General features: G+C 41.5%; 1 protein-coding gene across 5 annotated transcripts; it reads left to right on the top strand.

The window, feature by feature from the left end:
- The first annotated feature begins 74 nt into the window (after positions 1-74).
- CRK (CRK proto-oncogene, adaptor protein) lies at positions 75-17,136 on the top strand. Of its 5 annotated transcripts, none has more exons than XR_006015706.1 (4): positions 75-404; positions 7,662-8,027; positions 10,933-11,098; positions 13,827-17,136. XR_006015706.1 is itself a non-coding variant. In XM_042026107.1 (4 exons), exons 1-4 carry the CDS (start codon positions 161-163, stop codon positions 13,962-13,964), a joined length of 1,023 nt encoding a protein of 340 aa, XP_041882041.1. In that variant the 5' UTR covers positions 75-160; the 3' UTR covers positions 13,965-17,136. The 5 variants fall into 5 exon arrangements, 4 of the variants coding, with proteins under 4 accessions (XP_041882041.1, XP_041882040.1, XP_041882039.1 ...); XM_042026107.1 differs by having other exon boundaries at positions 7,662-8,197; positions 10,936-11,040; XM_042026106.1 differs by lacking the exon at positions 10,933-11,098.
- The last annotated feature ends 1,460 nt before the right edge of the window (positions 17,137-18,596 follow it).

Consider the following 18,596-nt stretch of genomic DNA (forward strand, 5'->3'; position numbering starts at 1 on the left):
TCACACGAACCCCCCCCCCCCGCCCCGCCCGCGCGGGGAGATGACGTCACGCCTCCCGCGTGCGGTCACGTCCGGTAGGTGAGGTCAGGGCCGGGCCGCCATTTTGAGCGGCTCCGCGGGCGGCGGCGGCGGCCGCGGGCGGGGGAGGAGCGCGGCCCCCATGGCCGGGCAGTTCGACTCCGAGGACCGGGCGAGCTGGTACTGGGGGCGGCTGAGCCGCGCCGAGGCCGTGTCGCTGCTGCAGGGGCAGCGCCACGGTACCTTCCTGGTGCGCGACTCGGGCACCATCCCCGGCGACTTCGTGCTGTCGGTGTCCGAGAGCTCCCGCGTCTCGCACTACATCGTCAACAGCCTGGGGCCGGCGGGAGCCCGGCGGGCCGGCGGCGAGGGCCCCGGGGCCCCGGGTGAGTGACCCCCAGGGCTGGCGGTGCCCGCAGCCCCGGGCAGGGCAGCCGGGGCGGCTCCGCTCGGCGCCCGGGCGGTGTTTGCAGGCGTGGAGCGCTTTGTGGTGGAATTAAGCCGTGTTTCGGAGCTGGGGCCGCTGCCCGCGCCGAGCTGTCTGTCCGCACCTGCCGTCCTGTGCCACATGAAATTCAACATCCTGGAGCTGGGCAGCCCGCAGCTCCAGCCTCGCACCTCTTTGTTTTCCTAAACCTTCTAGCGATAATTCATAGATTTTTCGTGTCGTCTCAGCCGGGAGGTGGTTCTGTGGAAGTGTCATCCCCGAAGTCTGACTTCTGACAAGGCAGCTTTGCATTATCAGGGAGACTGACTTCGAGGGGGGAGTTTGAGTAGTGGGAACTCTTCAGGATGTAAAGACAATGGTTTCTTTAAATCAGTTGTTAAGTTCAGTTTCCTTCCCCTTGAAAGGAGAAGTTTGATATTATTTCTCATTGACTGAACGTGTAATATGACAACAACACGTTTAAGTGTAACACTTCAAGAGCAGAAGGTGCTGACTGTGCCAGAGAGAAAAGCACTGTGAGAAGCAGCAGTTTTGCTGTTCAGTCCAACTAAACCCCAGCAGTGCAGAACCCTTGGATGTGTCAAAAAGTACAATCCAAAGGCAGTGGTGTCCCTCCTGTGGGAATTAGTGGAGTTGGTGCTGGAACTGCTTAAGTTTGGATATTAATCCTTGCAAAACGATGTGGATGTGTGGTTGGCATCCCAGCAAGGAGCTACTAGATAATTTTAAAGTAAAATAGTAAGCCTGTGTAGTAAGAGATTTGATGAATTTATTTGACAGAAAGTAAACTGTGAATTGCTACAGAGACACTCTGGTGTAGGTCTATGGGTGGAATAACACCAGGATTGGAAAGATGTAACAAGAGTTGTTTTATTTTTCAGTCTCTGCACAGAGTAGTTGACTAAGAAGGAGATAATCTGAGAGAAGCCAAAATTGCTGCCAGTAGGTTTGCACTGTAATACAGGGGAAGCATTTCAGATTGAAAAAACTGGGAAAGTCTTAACTCATCCTGTTTATCCCAGAAACCTCCTAGAGCTGCAGAGTGCACTCAAGTCACAAAGCTCCACAGGTAGAAGTTACAGGTGGCTGAATTCAGCTGGAACTGGAAGTCATTGCTGCTGTGGGGAGTCAGAATGTGGCAGGTGCCCTGTTGCTTCATGTGTGTGCAGACAGGTTTGGTGCAGTAACTGCTGACAAGGATGGCTGGTGTGTAGAGCAGAGTCAGTCACCAGGATAGTTTGTTGTGGAATCTAATCTAATAGGATTTTAAAGACAGTAAAAAACACTGGCTCATGAGTGTCTGTCACTTCTGGGCAGTTGCTTTGGGGAGCAACTTGTCTCTGCAAAAACATCACTTCAGTACAGCCATCCTGATTTTTTTCTTGTGTTACATCCTTAAGCTCAGTAACATTTTGTGGCATTCTGTGGGCTGGCTTAGGTTAAAATCACGAAGTACCTTGTAATTCTCTTCTGTTTTAAATGATTATCGTGTTTTAAAAGAGTAGCTGTGTAAGCTGGTGGCACAGTAGGCTTAATATAGCTGAAAAAGTATAATTATGTTTTGGTTGGTCTCCTTTTTATTTGTCCTCTGGATGCTCTAGGGAGGGGTGATGCATCACTCCTGCACTACAGACACTCCCACGCTGATTTTAGTAATTTTAATTAAATCATGCCTCTGTGCTGATACTGCTGTCTTCATGCTCCAGCCAAAGAAGGTGCTGGGGAGGTGTATATTAAATTGCACTTCAAGTGTAATTAAGGTGCTCTTTCAGAAAAAAATAGGTGGGAGGTTGTTCTGCAGTGGAAGGGAGGTGAAAACATTGGTAGAAGATTGAAGATGATTTCGTGTTTGGGTAGGGAAGGTAATGCAGTAAAAAAGTAAAAAAGAGTTAAGTGTTTGCAAATTGTCCTGCTTGTTCATTGTGGCCAAGTTAAAACTTTAGGAAAAACAAAATCACTGTTTTAGTATGGTACAGTTTTTTTAGCAATTTATTACTGGCAAATGCACAGGTCTCGCTGGGAAATCTGAATATTCCACGTGGGGTTCTTGGGTTGGGTTTTGTTGGTCTCAGTGTTTGTGAAATTCCTGACTGGTCTAACACTGCTCTCAGGGATAGGGAAGCCTCAGCACAGTATGAATGAAATGAGGAGCTTTGGCTTTCCTAAAAATCAGAATGTCACAAAACCATGATACTTTATTTAATTTCTAAAGTAAACTTGCAGACTCTTTGTTAAATTGGTCTTTTGTCTGATGCTGCCCTCTCTAACTTCTTGCAGGTGATTTTTCAGCATAACAAAGAAAAAAGAATTGAACAGAACTTTTTATGTCTTCCTGGAATGTTTTAAGGAAGTTTAAAAAATAGGATAAATCACTGAATTATGGGAAAGAAAAACATTATGTTTTCAGTGTAAATGGATCAGAATTAGGGTATCATTTGTGATGAAGTATCACAGTTATGGCTAAAGAAATCCCAAACAAGACAAAGTGCTCCATGCATGGTGATGGACAGCAGAGGAAATAGTAAATAAATCATGTGTTTGCAATTTGACATGGGGGGTTGGGGTAAAAATGTGTGATATGCACTAAAAAATGCCTGAAATACCTAAAGATAGAAATGCTCTCTGTTGAGAGTGCAGCATTACAAAACCAGAAACCTTATAGTGTTACTAAATTTGTCTGTCTGAAGTAGGGAAGTGTGGCAGATAAAATGCAGAAATTGATGTTTTCACCATTGATGAGTTTTAGGAACATGATTCTGAATTTAATGCTTCTAAATCGCTTCCATTGTGACTGAACTTCCTGGAATCATGGAATCCTTACAGAATGATATCCACACTCAGCTCTGGATGAAGTGGCTTTAGGGATGTGTGAGCAGTGTGGTTTAACTCTGTTGCTTGGGGGTTTGGTTTGAGTTTTGTTGGGTTTTTTTCATTTTTATATTGAGATCAAAATATATTTAAATGCAAACTAACTGCAACTTTAGAAGGTGCCTGTATTAGACATCTGCTCTTCTTGTCCTCTGATTATCTGCAGAAATGACAGTGTGTAACTCCTGAGTGAATGTTTTCCTGATGTGCTCAGAGCTCTTCCAGTCAATGGAGTTTTATGTTTTTATAGGGCGTTTATGGGACTTACTTGTTCTTCTCAGAATGAGTAGGAAGGGCCTGAGAACAAGGAAAAAAGGTGTCCCTGTGGGGGTGGGGGAAGCACAGGGCTGGAATGTGATGCCTTCAGAGCCCAGCTCCCATATGCTCCAGGAGGAACTGGCTTACATCACTGGAATATCTTACTGTGCCCTGTGTGATAAGAACAGCTTTTCTGGCCCTAAACACACTCTAAATTGGGAAAGGGAACCACCCTTACAGACTAAAACTAGATGCAAAATTTAAAACCTGTATTCCTATGAAAGAAAAGCTTTCCAAAGCTTGGAAATAAAGAGAAAACTCCCAAGTGACACTAACAGTTGGAGTGAAGAGAGAAATGCAAACCCCTTGAGATGTCTGAGGGAGTGAGAAGTTGCTCTGTGGTTTCACCACCTGCCCAGTCAGTAGAATATTGGGTGGTTTATAGCCCTAATTCCCCAGTATCTGTACAATATTTAAAACATACATAAGCAATCTTTCCCAGACTGACACAAAGCCAACAGAGTGTCAGGAGGTTGTGTCAGGAGGGAATGTTCATCATAAACAGAGAGCTGACATGAGCCAGGTTTGAAACTTTCTTCAATTCTGGGACCCTTTGGATTTTAACTCTTTCCTTACCTTTCTGAGAGCAGGGGTTTTGTGGCATCCTGAGATGGCTGGAGTCAGGTTAGTGGAGATGGAGTAAGGAAGAAGGATGATACTCAGCCCTTCGTGCTTCTCATTCAAAGAGTAACCTGACTCAGCTGAGCAGTGCTGGTGGTGGAGGTACTCCCTGAGCAGCTCTTCTGCTTCAGCTGTGCCAGGCTGCAGAGGAGGGAAGATAATTTCCAGTACTCAAGTGTCCAACTTTCATAGGGAGTAACTAAAGTTCCTCCAGGAGCTGGACTCACCTTTACATTCTTCTCTTCCTGGGAGCCCTCAGAAGATGTGCACGCTGTGCTGCTCAGACTTGTGCCTTCAAGAAAAATCCCAGGATCGTGAAGGAAAACTGCTCTTACTCTCAAAAAAACCCCACTCACCTTGTTGCTGTAACTTTTTGTTGTGTTAGATCTTGCCTGAATTATTCCATTGGTCTGAAGGTATGCGCAGTGTTGCACTTCAAACAAGAGGCTGAAGAATTCCACTGAGCTGGAAATCTGTTAGTCTTTGAATTCCATTATACCAGGGAATGACAAAACTTGGGAGCCTGTAGTGAGTGGAGTAATTTCCCCACTACATGTGAGCATCATTTAGCTCATTGTAGCTGAACAAGAGGAGCTGCAAAAGACTTAAACTGATGGAAAGTTTTCCACTTGCTTGGGAAGGTGGAGTTGTATTTTATTTCCAACCTGCATTTCACCAACTGTGACTTTGAACTATACTGTCCTTTTAATGCCTATTTTAGCTAAATTTTAGGAGTCTTCTAGTCTGCAGACAATGATGAGGTCACTGCTTTTATATTGGTGATTAATTTGGATTAGGCTTGTAGATTTTTTTATTCTAGGTCTTCTCAGATTTCTGTAGCTGCCTTTCTTTTTCTAAAGAAAAGCATCAGAAGTGCATGTGGTTTTCTTGCAGTGTGGTCTTTGTGAGGGTAACATCTCTCCTTTCTGATGCTTTTCTCTCTGTCCCTTCAAGGAGTGCATGGATCTTTCTGATCCCAGAATTTGGAGGGTCTGTGTCCTCTGGCTGTTGTTTAGCCGTGCAAAATGCGTTTTAGGATCTGATTATCCAGGATACAGTACAGTGATTTCTGTCACTCCTTCCCTGTACATAATGTTCCAGAGGGCTTTCTTCTTAAAGTCCAACTTGTATTCAGGTACACTTGACAGCTCTCTCAGGCTGTTGTGCATTAATTCAAGAAGGTGAACCTGTTCCAAAGGAAAAATAAAAGAATGCCTTGTTCATCCTGGTGGAGATTGAAGATTGACCAGGCTGACGAATGTTACTGAAGAACTGTTCATTCCCTGTGACCTGTTAAATTTTTTCTGTGAATCCTTACATTGCTGGGACAGAGCTCAGCCTTCTGGCTGAGTCAGCTTGTAGCAGGTTCTACTGAGGTAAATTGGCGTTTCAGCCTCTATATTTCTGTGATGTGAAATAAGTTCCATGTCAGTGAACTTTCCTGAGACTGTCTTCTCCATATGGCTGCAAAGAGCTTTGCTGCCCTGCTCTTGAAGTTCCTGTGACTTTTTCTTTTGACTCAAGTTTCAAGCCTTGATCCTTAAAGGTTCACAACTAAAATAGTGGTAGATATTTGCTCGTGTTTCTGTCACCAGGTTGGTCTGAAACCTGGTGTCTTTCCCACTTGGTTTCCCACTTCCCGTGGTAGTGGAAGTGCGGCATTCCCAGATCCCATTATCCACCGAGTAGTGAACGTCAGCTGTTCTGATGCGGTGTAGGGATGCTGCCTGTCCAGGCAGAATTCATCTCCTGTGAGCCCACACACTGGGGTGAAATTCCAGGGTTCTGGCCAAGCCTAGAGCTGTAAGTTACATCTCAGCAACAAAAGTTGAGGGGGTTTTGCATCTTCTGAGCACTAGACTTTGGGAGAATAAGATGGAATCTTAATTGTCTTCCTGTGCTGGGCTCGTCTTTCTTACTGATAATTACATTAACTTCCTTATCTCTTGGTGATGCCAGTTTGTTTTTTGCAGTTTTTTGAAGGTATTTGGTTTGGGTTTTGGCTCACTGTGTTTGTATTCATTTCTTTTGAGAGCCTTTCAATGCTGTTAATGCATGCAAACGTGCATTTTTCAATGACTTAGTTCTGCTTCTTTGAATTTCCTTTAACCAGCCCCACTAATGCTCATGGTTCCTTCAGGATACTTCAGAACTCATTTCTCGGGTGTTTGTCTGTTTTGATCTTATTGAATCTGCCCTTTTCTCTGTTAGAACCCCTTTTTGCTCTCCTGAAAGAACTTGTTGTAACATTAGCTTTCCATGCTGACAGTGCTACTTTGCAGGGAGTTTTGGATCAGTGACAGCTTGAAGAATTCTGCTAGCTTTGTACTCCAGAGCTAAGTCTTGGGACTGTTAGATATTCCCTGCAGAGAAAACAGACTTGCAAAGTAAGCATCTCTTTCTTGCTAAAAGAGTTACTCATTAAAGCATAAATCTTTTCATCTGCACTCCCTTCCCCCAGTCTTCCCCAGTTCTTCCCATAACTGATTGCAGGGGGCATGGTGGAAATAGAACATCATGTGTGTTTTTTTCCCCAGCTGAGCCTGAAGAACATAAAATGGAAAAAAAAAAGCACAGCACACAGATTGGAAATGGATATTCTGCACTTTGATGCTTGTAATGGCTTGAATGTGAACATCATCTGTATTCCAATGTATTTGAGGTTTGGATTTATAGCTTGGGATCCATCTGACAAACGTGGCAAAGAAGCGACAAGACTTGAGATTAAAAGGCTGAGTCATACCTGCTATGAAAATATACATTGTTGCTTTGCATTGCATAGAATGTAGATAATTTTCTTTAGTGGTACCTTTTATCAAAATGAAAAATAACTATTTGTTCTTTGACATCACTTGTTTGCTGCCGTACAAAGCAGTTTTCTGTAGCGTCCGTGCTTTTAACCCAAGATGTTACAACAGGTAAATAACCATTATTGCAGTGTTGTTCTTGGGAAATAGATCCAGACAGCAGAAGAGAATTTAAAAAAATAATTTCCTTGAAATGGTACCAAAATTTAATTTGCTTCCTATATTTAGAGTATAAAGCAGGAAAATGGTACAGGCTCCTGAGAAACCCTGATGTACTGAACATTTTCATCTGTTGAATCCATATAACATTGAAAGAAACAAAGATATTTTTATCCTAATTCGGGAAGTTTGGCAGTGCCAAAGAATTTCTCTTTTCCTTTCTTGACAAAATCTTTTTAGAAAAACCTGTATTTATGATCATGATAGTGCTGTCTTTGACAGAAAATACTCAGAAAAGCTGAATATGACGTAAAGATGATCAAATTTGGTGTTGAAATACTTCTCTGTAAATGTATTTGTCTTCTCAGATGCATTATTTACAGTTTTAATGCTCTCTTTGACATGTTGCCTTCTCTTTTCAGGGTCGAATCCCACCAGATTTCGAATAGGTGACCAAGAGTTTGATTCTTTGCCATCTTTACTGGAATTCTACAAAATACACTATTTGGACACTACAACCTTGATAGAACCCGTTTCCCGCTCGAGGCAGAATAGCGGGGTTATCCTCAGGCAGGAGGAGGCAGAGTATGTGCGAGCTCTCTTTGACTTTAATGGCAATGATGAGGAAGACCTTCCCTTTAAGAAAGGAGACATACTGAGAATCCGGGATAAACCTGAAGAGCAGTGGTGGAACGCAGAAGACAGCGCAGGGAAGAGGGGAATGATTCCCGTTCCTTACGTCGAGAAGTATAGACCTTCCTCTGCTTCAGTCCCTACTCTGATTGGAGGTAACCAGGATAGTTCCCACCCACAACCACTGGGTGGGCCGGAGCCAGGGCCCTATGCCCAGCCCAGCATCAACACTCCGCTCCCTAACCTTCAGAATGGCCCTATTTATGCCCGGGTTGTCCAGAAGCGAGTCCCTAATGCCTACGACAAGACAGCCTTGGCTTTGGAGGTACATAATGGGCAAAACTTAGAAGGAAGAGATCTGTTCAAGGGATTTCCCTTTCAATCACGTGGTAGTTTTGGAGGAATGAGAAAGGGAAAAACTTTATAATACTGGTTTTACGTTGTGATTAATAAGTTATGGATAAAACGAGTGACTTGAGTCACTTGTACATTAGATTATTGTTGATTATTATTAGGTTACTGAACCAGTATCATGTCTGTTGTCAACCATCACTAACATAAGTGTTTCCCCATCCATGTTTTCTGTTCCTGAAGTGTTTATTTTGTGGGGGAGGGAGAGGGAACAGTTCATAAATTGTGTGTCTGAACATGTGTTTGCTGTTGTGTGCCTCACCACAATCTGTATAAGGTGTACTGGGTTGTTTGTTGGTTTGTGTTGGGGTTTTTTTCCTCCCCAGTCTGTCAGCAGTTTTAAAGCAATCAGTGGAAACATTGGTACACTTTGAAATTACCTGGACTGAGATGATGATGATGGTCACACATAGAATTTAATTGTAGCAACATCAACTCAAGCAGATTACTTTGGGCTTAGGTTTGGAGCAGGAGCATTTTATAATTTACACTACAATTTGTTAGGGAGGTCTGGTATAAAGCAGTGATTGATGGAGTAGGGTTTGTAGTAAGGCACTGAGCTTCCCTCAGGTTGATTCACTTCCTGACAGGATTAAGTACTTGTACAGGGCCTTTTTGATTTGTCTTTTTTCCCCCTTAAAAAGGTGAGTGGAGTGCTCTATCTGCATCACATAATTCTCCCCCAAATTGCATTTGAGGAAATTGAGACTAAGGTATTCCCTGTGGCAGACCTTTGCCTTAGGATATGTAAATTGTATCCTTTAATCTAGGCTTTCTTTGAGCTAGAGGCTCTGGAATTTCCTGATACCTAATTGGCTTCCTGTTTATATAACATTTTAAGCACTTGGGAAAAAACAGTTTCTGTGCTGAGTCAGAGCATCTCCTTTCCACTCTGAAATACTTTGTGAAATTGTGCATAGCACAAAAGGCACTCCAGGACTTCAGTGATCTGGCAGCTGTAGGTGTGTGTCTGGTGCAGAACTGGGAAATGCAGATGCACAGCCTGGCAGATGTGAAATCTTTTCCCACGCAGGTAGTAAATATACTCTGAGTTGCTACATGTTCTGTTATATATCTGAATATTTTTGGGTTGAGAAGCAGGAATAGAAATTTATGCAAACTTATCAGATTTTGGGGAAATGTGAGGATTTTTACCCTTCAAACTTTTATAAAGGCTAAAATGCTGTCTCTTTCTTCTTCTCACTCTTTCCACCCAGTTAGCTCCTGGAGCTTGGGAATATTCCTGAATGCAGACTCTTGTAATTACCAGATGTTAGATTGGTTTTGAGCCTCTGGATATTTTGTGGCATATTTAGCAAGATCTTTTGGTTTTATTTCTGAATTTTGCATTCTCTTAAGCCTTAACTTTACACTTCATTTCACTAAAGAACCTCACATTGCTGCCCAGTGCAGGATTTGGGAGCATGGAGTGAAATAGGGAGAGTGAGGAAATGCTGCTAATCCAGGCCATAAGCAACTTAGAGTGAAAGGAAATGCTTTCCACGCTGGAGAACAGCTTGTGAGTGCCAGGGCTGATCTTAGGTTAGTTCAATCCTCTTGACCAAAACTCACATGATCTGTCAAGAGTGCTATGCTGAGGGAGGAGCAGTTTTGTGGGTAACACCTCTCTTTTCTGAGCTACCTTACACCTCTGGTGTCTTTTACTAACTGATGGTAAAGGCTGAGTAGCTGAAGTGTTTGGGAGGGGCAGCTGAGAAGTGTCAGCTCAGCTCGGCTGTGTGACCACGTGAGATTTCTGGTGTCCAGAAATGGCCTTTGTGGGCCTCTTAAAACTGCTTAAATATTTATCAGTTGACATCTTGGCCCTCTTGGTTAGGGTGTTATATTCCTGTCTTTCTCTCCATTTAAGAAATGCAATAGCAGTGGTGGTTCTTTATTCTGTATGTAATATTGCACAAATGTAATTTTAAAAAGTGAGCCATTTATCACTGCTTCTAGTGGCCCTCAAAGCTTTGCAGCTTTTATCACTTCCAATCACAATGTTACTGAGTTGCTTTCAATGTCTGTACAGGAAAAAAAAGCAATATGCACTTCATTTTCTCCCAAGTTTTTCTCCATCCTGTCTATCAAAGTGCTGTTTCTTGTTGTCTCCTTTTTCCACGTTCCCTTTCACTTCGTGGTGTTCCTTCTCTGTTTATTTAGAGATCTCTTTCTTAGATAACTTAGTAGAGAGCATTATGTAAATCTTATCAGCCCATTTTTGCCCAGACCTCTTTATAAATACAGAAAGTGGGATTCTTTCCAAATGAAAACTCTTATCCTTAAATCTGGCAATATTCATGGGAGGGGGTGGATCCCACTGTTTCTCTTAGAAAAATAGATTCTTAACATCAAACAGTTTTTGCCCAAACTGCAAACAGAGTATCTGTGCTGTTCTGTTATTTTAAGCCTGACATGCTTTTGAAGAGCTCAAGGAAGGAGGATCAGAGCAGGCGATGTTCTAATAAAGTCTGTGCTCTGTTATGGAAAAAAAGATTCAGCAGGAGAAGTTAACATTTATTTTGCATGTAACTGGATCTATGCAAGGAGTTTTCAGTCTATTTTATGAGAAAATAGAGGAGAAAAAAGGAAGATCTGTGTGGTGAATGACTCTGAGATCGATCGATTTATTTTTTTTCTTTGTAACAGTAGCAGAGCTCTGCCACCTTGACCTCACCAAAGAGGAGTACTTGGAATAAAACCACAGCATACAGAAGTCTTCACTTGAACCTTCAGTTTTGCTTTGAAGCATATGGGGTATATTTAGTTTTAAAACTTCTGATGAAGACTGAGACAAACCTGGCTTTCTAGCAGGGTACAGTGTTGTTCCTGAGGTGCTGTGCTTGGTGGGATGATGCACTATGGACTAATGTTGCCATAAGTCAATGCTAAAAGTGAGGAGAATTCAGAGAAAACATCCACTCCTAGCCTAAAGGTTTTAAAACTTTAGCACTTGTAATAATAAGTAACTTTTGGAAAGGTTCTTTGTATTGTCTTCAGGAGAGTGGTTGAACTATAGATTAGTAGGCAGAGGTTTGAATCAGATCTAGAAAGATCTGTCAGTTATTCAGGATCAAGTGGAGCCATTTTATTAAGCCATCATTTGTAAAATGGTCCATGCTTGCTTAAAGTTAGTCCTGCTTTGGCAGGTGTAAAGATAGAGATATATAAATACAAATATATATATATATATATATGAATGAAATGAGAAGGTTTATAAATGAAATGGGAATGAAAAAATGTATCAGTGTGCCTGCTAAATGAAATTAGTGTACTGGTAAAAAGGAGTATTTAATCTCAGAGGTCTCTCCTCATTTAACAATTACTGAAATGCAGCTTTCAAGTGTAGCTCCTTCTAGTAAGGGGATTTCATAAATGAGTGTCCCTTGGCTGCAATGGCCCTGAAACCCAAAAACCAACTACAGGGTGCTCTGGGAGCGAGGGAGTGTCACAAATATCCCATATTGTAACTCACTGTAATTGCTCTGTTAAACCCACCTTTTTCAGGTGAGTTTATTGTAAGGCATCCAAGATAAACCCTAATGAACACTAATTAGTGTGTGAGGAGCAGAGCAGAGGCCAACAGTCGAAGAAAAATCTCTTGCAGACAGCAAACTTCAGTGCAAGTCACGCTTTCCCTTCCCAGTGGGTTGGAGGTTAAACACTGTTCTCTTGAAGGCTGATATGTAGATTCTATCCAGGTCTGAAGCAGTTTAAATTTATCTGGGACATTGTTCTGGTAATGGCTGTGATTAGGAAATCGGATTTTCCACTTCTAGTATTGTCACATTGAATCTTATCCTTGTTAAATTATAGCTGATGTATTGTTTTGGTCAGCAGAGTATTTTTGTTGGTACAACCCCCCAGTGGTTATTAGCAGTAGCAAAATTATACAAACTGCATGATTAAATTCCTGAAGAGCTGAAGCTTGCATTCAGTACTGGAAGAAGGCTTCCTTTTTGCCTCTAGCAAATACATAAAGAGGATTTTCTTCAAAATATGATTCATTAAAATGTCTATACTAATGACTACAAAAGGAAAAAATAAAGCTACAACAAGAGTCCCAATGGGCCTCTCATTACCAGATAAGTAATCATGAGAGGTATGGGAAGCTTAATTAAATGTCCATGAAAGGGGTTGAATTTATGAACTGTTAAAAGCTGTTCTGGCAAAAGATTGGAAGTGATTAAAACCTGTAAAGTTATGGAGATTGGTAACATCTGAAATTGTTTTCCTTGTTCTTCCTTGGCTGCCTGGACAGTGCAAATAATGAGGTTGTGTTCTGGATGGATTAGGAACACAGTGATGAGCATCTGTGTAAACTTTATATTCAGTGAATTTCTGGATGAAATGCAGTGAGGTCTTTGGCCACACCTTCAGAGTTTATTTACAGTATTAGTGAAAGAAAATAGAGCGTATCTGTCCCAAAAGCATCCTCCATCTGTGATGTGGGAAGAATTTAAAAACTGTTGTACGTTACTTGTAAATCAGATTATTGATAAAATTCTACAGAGGGGTAGAAATGGGTAGACAGCTTTTCAGTGGTGCATTCATTAACTCTCCAGTGTCTTTACAATGTAAATTGTGCTTCCTCAGGTCGTGTAAGTGCCACTTAATTAAAGTGCCCTTCAATATGAAACAGAGTTGGAGACTGATCTGACCTAACTTGTGTCCTGATTTGAACTACCTGCACAGCCCTGGGGACGTGCCTGCTGTGCAGTTTGTGCCTTTGTCACAGGGAGATGATGCCTTTGGAATTGGTGCTGGGAATATTAGGGTGGAGATTAGAATTGGAGATGTATTCCTGGGCAAGAGGGAGAGGGCATCAGTTGTCTTTACTATTCCCATGAGTGCTGGACTTGGCGGTGCTGAGTTAATGGTTGGACTCGATTACCCTAAAGATCTTTTCCAACCTAAACAATTCTGTGATTCAATGGGATTTATTTCTGGAAGAAATCCATGCTGGGCAAGACTGAAATGCCATCTGGCTTTGCCTTTGGTAGTGGCTGGTTGTGGGTGCCCAAAGTAAGAACAGAGCAGCCTTATGGCACTTCTTACCCACCTGTTATAATCTGTAGAGAGAGAGAGATCCTCTACTTTCCAGACCTTGAAAAGTGGAATTTCAAAACTAAGGAGCAGTTGAGCTTGCAGATTAGTGTCCACTTGGTACAGGTACAAGCCTTCCTTGCTTTATGAGGCTCCTGATGGAGTCCCAGCAGTGTGCAGGCCTCTGTCAGCCCAACAAGGCACATTTATCACGATAGCACCTGATGGCAGGTCCCAAGAGCACTTGGAAAGATAGGTATTGGATTGCTGGCTCTTCAGTTCATGTAGTTGTCACCTGATCTAGGCACATTTCTTCATATACTTTCTTGGAGTGAATGCCATTGGGGACAGGCTGGTGTCTCAGAAACTGTCAGGACGAAAGCTGCTTTTTATAGATGTGTATCTGGTGCACTTGGGTGGCAGCACACCGAGGGAGGGGTGGCAGCTCATCCTGCCTGTGTTTCTGGATTGTAACGTGTGTATTTCTTACCCCACAGGTCGGTGAGCTGGTAAAGGTCACAAAGATTAACGTGAGTGGTCAGTGGGAAGGAGAATGTAACGGCAGACGTGGTCACTTTCCATTCACACACGTCCGTCTGCTGGATCAACAGAATCCTGACGAGGACTTCAGCTGAGTGTGGCTCAACAGTTGCTCTTACAGATGGGAACAATCTCAACTTGTTTTTATTGCAGATGCCATCAAGACTATGCTTGGACCGATGCTGAAAGCGGTATTGCTTGGATAAGCGTTCTGATAACCTGCAAACCCCTGGGACTCAACACCACCATTCCTTAAGCAAGGGTCATGTAATTCAGGGTACGACAGCAGATAACTCGTGTGTCAAGTGGCAGAACTAGGCCATGATTATAGGTTGTAATGCCTGCTTATGTCCACGTGCACGGCAGCCTGGACCTTGCCAGCAGCAGCAGCTGGAGGAAGCAGTGCTGTAGATGTTCAGATAACATTTGTAGCTCTCTCCAGGCCCATTGCTTATGTTGCTTCTTCCTCAGGCAATGAACATCAACCGTAGACAATTCAATACCTAGATAGAAATTTCACAGATTTATCCTGGAGCTCTCTCCCATGTTTTTTTCCATCCTGGATTCTCTGTCCTAGAAAGGCTACACAGTGCATGGTCAGTTAACTGTGCACAGCACAGACTGATGTAGGGCCCGTTGGGGACAGCCTTATGATTTACAGATCCTTACCATTTTCATGGTAAATGACAGATCCAATCAACCTCAGAATTCTAGAAGCTTGTGGACACTAGATTGATTTCTTCAGTACTGTTGATGCTTCAAACATAGCAGCTGATTTTAATTTAAGATTTTTATTAACACACAGTATCTCTTTTTATCCACAAATACAAGGCTTATGGAAGTGTAAACCTCCATATCAGAGCTGAAAAATACGTGCATAGCACTTTAATACGTAGCTTTAAAGCAGTGTTTGATTCACTAAATATACTAAAATATTGACACTGCTTTCCAATAAAATTAAATTGTGTAGGGCTAGTTTAATTTTCCTAGAATTCTTCAATATTTGTACAATACTGTTACAGTACAAATCAGTGTCAAACACAGTGAACTGACAAACCAAATATTACTTCTATTTTAAAGACACTCTGGGGACTCTTCTGGTTTAATTCCCATCTGTAAAATATTTGATAGTGAATTCATGAGGATTTTATTTTTAATAAACTAATGGAAAATAATTGTGTGCTTCTGGATTGATTCTCAAAAGGCAAAATAAATAGAGTAAATATGGCTTCCTAGCTCATGATGAAAATCAGTGCATTGAGTAGGCAGTATTATGCACTGCCTTGATGGTTGTTTTTTAGTCTGTTCTTCTAATGATCTAATATAAATCAGAATGGATTTAGTAAGTTTTGTAAACTGAAATTAAACACTGAAGTAACTCTCCCTTGCCTGTACCCTGGGTTGTTTTCCAAGCACAGCACTCTGGTGACCAAACTAAATTTTGTAACTTGACTACAGTATAATCCATGCAGAAGGGTTTTTCTAAATAGTATCAAACTGAAACTGTTGGGTTTGGTTGCTTCAAACCTGTGTGACTCCAGTGGCTCATGGGTTGCCTGTGCTGCAAAGGCCTTTGCTGCAAGGCACCAACCCTACAACAATACTGGTAACACTTTACCTCAGAACTCTGTAACATGCTGGAAATTATAATATTTCTGTTCTATTTAAGTACTAGTTGTTCTACTTCAAAACTAATCCATCAACAAGTCTGAGTAATGTTCAGGTTATGGGCACTCATTAATTTCTGTGGACTAATGTTAATCACACCTGTCCATCACCAGTCTCATGAGCACTACTGAGGATTATTATCAGAAAACTGACAGCAGGGACAGTGGTGTAAGAATGGAAACAAGGAATTGCAGCTCCGTTCTACCTTGGATTGCTATTCTGGTTGGGGTGACGTGCCAGTGATTGTGGGAGCTCTTCTAGCTTAGTACAAAATTTACTTGGAGGGGAAGAAAAATTGAGAAACTAACTCTAGATTCTGTAACTCATCAGGTTCTTTAAGGCTAATTTGTATTTTTTCTCTGATCTTGATATTTACTGTAGCTGTTTGGGGGGGTTTTTGTTCAATAGCTGCACTCTAAATAAACAGACTTAATACTGAGTTTTTCAGTTGCCCATATATGCTTATATATTTCTTCAGATATTGCAAAAGAAACCTAATAAACAGTGTGTCTTTAGAGTAACACTGTTCTGAAGTATTTTTGCCAACTGCAGTTAATGAAAGCCCATATATTTGTACCTTTCCAATCAGGAATTAAGATACCAAAATAACGTTTTTCTGGGAGTTTTATTATGCAAACCTTGCCTTTTTAATACGAAAGACATGAATTGAATTAACTAGCAAATACCCTGCGAACTTTGTAGATGTGGTTTTGTTAAGACTGTATAAATTGTGAATATTTGTACACTTTGAAAGAGCAAAATAAAGAAACTAGAGGAGTCTTAATAGCTGCTGTTACACTAGAATCCCAAGTTCTTGTCGAGCAGTTTTTTTAGCTGGCTGATACATTAATGCAACTGTTTTCCACTCTTCGGTTCTAAGCTGAAATGTGATTTTGTTTCATAGGTGATAGAAAGGAGTATCTTTGCATTTGGACAAAATAGACATTTCAACTTGTCAGGCTCTTAAAGGCAAATAGATAGAAACTATGTTCCTGAACATGTAGATGAAATCCTTTTGTGGCCTTTGTTTATCCTCTTCTCTTTGTTCCCTCCCTTCTCCCTGATGCGTGAAAAAAAATCATTGCTCAGAATGTTGGTCACAATCTTTTGTCTCTCCTTGGCTGTGGTTTTGATCTCTTGTGCATAGGCAGGTGTTAGAACTAGAATAATCATTTCTAGAAATACACCATGAAAGCAGAACGCTCAATTACACTGTGTTCTTCTGGTGCATTTACACGTTATATCACACTAAAAAAGTACAACTGGCTGCTATGGTTTTTTAATATATATTTCATTTTGGTAAGCCCCAGCCTTTTTACTAATATATGACCTGGTTAAATCTTGTTAATCTGTTTGAATTGTATTTGTTAATAATGCAAATATTTCTAATCATCTTTGAGAGTAAAACACTTCCTTTTCGTTAATGGTTTTGGGCAAGGATTCTAACCAAACCTGTTTGAAGAAAAATATGAACATGTGCCATTGTATTATAACACTATCCACTTTCTTGACAGTTAAAGTCCTTTTTTATTTTTTTGTAGCATGTAATGTATATGTTCATAGTACGTGAAGTAAATAAAAGTATAGCCTAAACTTTGACTCAGAGTCATTCTCAATCAGTTCTTGGAGTACTTGGATTTAATAATTAAAAATAGAGGGGTTATGGCCATTTTTAATTTGCCATATTTGTATGAAAACAGTTAAACAGTACTTAGAGAAGTAAGACAAACCAAGGCAACTAAGTTAACTTAGTCAACCAATAAAATATGGCTTATTTATATAAGGTGACTTTCTGTAATTAAATGAGTCAAGGGGTTGGGGAAAAAGTATATTCTCCTTTAAAAAAAAAAAAAACAACAAACTTGTGAGGAATATTAAGATGAGATTTTGTAGCTCTTTGTCTCAATTCTACCTGCACAAGTGTGTGAGGGAGTAGCCTTGGGATTCTTTGGATGGGGTGTGTATGTTTGGGAAGATAAAAAGCTGTTTCTATGTTCTTAGAAATACCAGTGAAAACAATGTTACACAAATGAATACCAGCAAGAATCTCCTGCAGGGGGCTACAAAAGTGTGGCGGTGTGAGGGCACTATTGCAGTGAAAGGCCAAGGTGTGCAGGTGCTGTCAAGGGCTGAAGGACAGAAAATCAGGACCAGAATCCCATGGGGGGCAATGTTTGTAAAATCAATCTGCATTAATCCTACTTTTGCCACTGTACTCCTTAAAAACTGCAAGGGGACAGCAGCCTCTAGGCCCCAAGGATAAGAATCTTGATTTGTCTCCACACAGTAAAGATTATTCTATCAGCTCTGGATGGCAAAAAAACTTAAATTTTCATAGGTAGAAGCCCCCAGCTTTGCTCCAGTGCTCACCCACTGCAGAGCTGCAATCCAAGAGTGCCTTTTAATGAGATTAGCTGAGATAATTTCAGAGCTCCCTGCAGCCAAAAGGAAGAGGCTGGGTCTGCCCTTCTTCAGGGCCCTGCCAGCCATCCCCTCATGCTTCACCTCGCCCTGGTGTTTGCAGAGCTCCCCTGAGCTGATGGAACACAGGACTCATGGAGAAGCCTGGAGAATTCCTTTTCCATTCCTTCTCCTTCCAGCCGTGGGGTTTGGCTGCAGCAGTGGTTGAATCGATTCATGTGAAAGTTAAGGGGGCAAGGGGCAAGCAAGGATTGCATCAGCAAATTGTGCTGTATTTCCCTGGATTAGGCTGTTTATTCTTCATGCTTTGCCAAATCTCTGACCAATTTCCAAATATCTGAATGCCATCTGTAATGAGTGCATTCAAAAGAATTTAAAGTATTTAGACAATATGCTATTATTCAGCAAGGGTACCAAGAATGCACCTCATTTCTGGCAATTGAATCTGCCTGAAGTGTCCTGATTTATTTATATTATTGAACTCTCTGCAAGCTGAGTGGCTGCTAAACATGAGGATCACAGAAGAATTCCTAAATTGATCCAAATCTAATTTATTGTGCACAGCTCCCTAAGTCTCTGCTGAAAAATAGACTTTTGTGGTCAATAAAGTGCAGAAGTGATTTGCAAGTCTTAAAAAT

The sequence above is a fragment of the Corvus kubaryi genome, unplaced genomic scaffold (genome assembly GCF_017639235.1).
Source record: "Corvus kubaryi isolate FWS band 111438036 unplaced genomic scaffold, C.kubaryi_AGA036_p1.0 37284, whole genome shotgun sequence".
NCBI classification, from domain to species: Eukaryota; Metazoa; Chordata; class Aves; order Passeriformes; family Corvidae; genus Corvus; species Corvus kubaryi.